At 34.9% G+C, this 2,410-nt stretch overlaps 1 protein-coding gene across 1 annotated transcript; it reads left to right on the forward strand.

Annotated features, from left to right (window-relative positions):
- The first annotated feature begins 295 nt into the window (after window positions 1–295).
- Window positions 296–1,401, forward strand: LOC106761459. Its single transcript, XM_014645011.2, has 2 exons — window positions 296–923; window positions 1,014–1,401. The coding sequence occupies exons 1-2, from the start codon at window positions 607–609 to the stop codon at window positions 1,177–1,179; spliced, it is 483 nt and encodes a 160-aa protein (XP_014500497.1). The 5' UTR covers window positions 296–606; the 3' UTR covers window positions 1,180–1,401.
- The last annotated feature ends 1,009 nt before the right edge of the window (window positions 1,402–2,410 follow it).

The raw sequence follows: 2,410 nt of genomic DNA on the forward strand, positions 1-2,410 counted from the left end.
AAAACAGCACAGAGTATAACAATACATACAAAATTTCAATAATGACCTCAAGAAACATTTAAAATTTCAATGAAGTTAGAAGTAATTAATGGAATTGGTGAGGGGAAACGGAAGGGCATAATTGAGATTTACAAAGTACGGAGTTACCACTAAATGCAGTGGATCCCAATCTTTGCTACAATGATGTGAAATTTGAGTGGCCAATGAAACTCCTCCTGAGTGGTTTTTTTTTTTTTTTTGGGAGACTCGAAAGTATCCTAAGTTCCCATTACAATTTGCATTTAAAAAAAGGGAAAAATTGTTAATAACACAACTTCAATAATAAAATTAAATGATGGCAACTGAAAAGGAAAGGTTGACGTGAGATTTCATTTCTCGTTAATGATGAACATCATACCGATAATCAACGGCCCAGATTCACTCCTCGGTTTTAGGTTCTTGTTTTATTCATCTCCCCAAGCCTCGCCGTTTTCCTCTCCACCTACTTGTAACCTGCTCCCATACCCTTTCTTGCTTCTCTCCTTCTCTCTTCCACTCAGTTACATACACAGCATCCCAAAAAAAAAAAAGAAAAATTATAGTAATAATAATAATAATAATTAGAAGATGTTGTTAGGGAAGAGACCTCGTCCTCCAATGAAGAGAACTACCAGCATGTCAGAGATAACCTTCGATCTCAACACAACCTTGGACGACGATGACCAAAACAACCCCGTCAAGGGAGGACTTGGGCCGGACCCATGGACGAAGCACCCACCGCCAGTTGGGTCGAACGGCTTAGATCAGAGCCGGGTTCGGGCCTTGGTTTCACCCAGAAACCATAGAAGGCATTCGGAAGATTCCGCACACACCCCCGAGTTTTTGCGCGTTTGCTTTCTCTGCAAACGCCGTTTAGTTCCTGGTCGTGACATCTACATGTACAAGTGGGTAATTTCTCCTTTGTAGCTATCTATATAAGCAATTTTTATCGTTGTATATTATATTAGCTGAAAACTTGAAAATGAAAATTGCAGAGGTGACAGTGCTTTCTGCAGTTCAGAATGCCGAGAAAACCAGATGAAGCAGGATGAGCGAAAGGATAATAATAAGTGTGGTTTGGCATCAAAGAAACAAGTTGCAGCTACCCCTTCTGGGTCTCAAGTTAGAAGTACCAAAGGCGAAACCGTTGTTGCCTTGTAGCTGTGGCATCTCAGTAGGGTTGATCCTTTCTTACCTTATATTATTAGATTTTGTGTTCATATACTTTGGCTTCCGCTTTGTTTTGGTTATTTTTTCCCTTATGTTGGAGAGTGAGTGTTTTTTTGCTTGTTAATCATGTACTCTAGTGATTTCCGTGGTAGTTTGAACATGATGTACGTAAAAGGAAAAAAAAATATATTGTAAATGATGGTATGTTTTTTATTCTGGGAGGTTACCGGGGAAACTGCAGTTCACGTACTTACTGAACTCTTTCACATCGTTGTGTTGTGTGTCTCAACGGTGGACTTGTTCGTTGATCGTGAACTCTGTGTTTGACGGTCAAATTAGATAGCTTTTGGTTTCTACTTTCGTTGCCTTTGTAATCTTCTTCCTCACACTGTTTACGACTATTTTTGGCACTTAAAATATATAAAAATGTGTGTATATATATATAATTTGTCATTTTCTAATTATTTCAGCAATCAATTTTTATTACATATTCATGAATTCACGCTTACCAAACAAATACGTAAGAGAAAAATGTATGAAATGAAAGTTGCGTAATCTGACCCCATGTATGTTTATACTAAAGTTCTTCTATTTTTTTTTATCATTCTTTTTAACGTGCAATAGTGAATCCACATTACGTCCTTAATCCATCGAATCTTTCTTTATGTTTATACTTCAGTAGTACTCATAAGACATTTCATTTCTCATAAAAGAGTACTTAGAATTTCTTTGTTTTAAAATTGAGTATAATTAATTGTAGCTCACCACAACATACGACATCAGAGGGACAATTTTGTAACTCTTTTTATTCTAGAATACAGATTCTTTGATATCTATTTTCTATTCACACATATTTATATTTATATTTTATTATTCACTTCACAACCTCCATATGCATATTCTATTCTGACTTCATTACTTTTTTTTCTCTTCTCTTTATATTCTTTTATAATTGTTTTGAGAGGAGTAAAAAGTGTCTTTATGATAGAAAAACAACCACCCACCATCTTTTATTGTCACTATGTTATTTAGGGATGATGGAGAAAAAACCTTTCAAACATCTTTCTATTTTGATAACTACAATACATTTAGGATTTATTTAAAGTTTATTAAAAAAAACTTGATTTATGAGCAAATAGATAGGTAATCAAATGAATTGTATCTAATCTTGTCGGAAGAGTAAATACTTCAAAACAATCAATACCTGATTTTTGTTTGTAGC

This window comes from Vigna radiata, chromosome 5 (genome assembly GCF_000741045.1).
Source record: "Vigna radiata var. radiata cultivar VC1973A chromosome 5, Vradiata_ver6, whole genome shotgun sequence".
NCBI classification, from domain to species: Eukaryota; Viridiplantae; Streptophyta; class Magnoliopsida; order Fabales; family Fabaceae; genus Vigna; species Vigna radiata.

Coding starts and splice junctions, on each gene's coding strand:
- LOC106761459 (XM_014645011.2), top strand. CDS start 607: ATGTTGTTAGGGAAGAGACCTCGTCCTCCAATGAAGAGAACTACCAGC. Junction 924..1,013: donor CGTGACATCTACATGTACAA/GTGGGTAATTTC, acceptor TGAAAATTGCAG/AGGTGACAGTGCTTTCTGCA.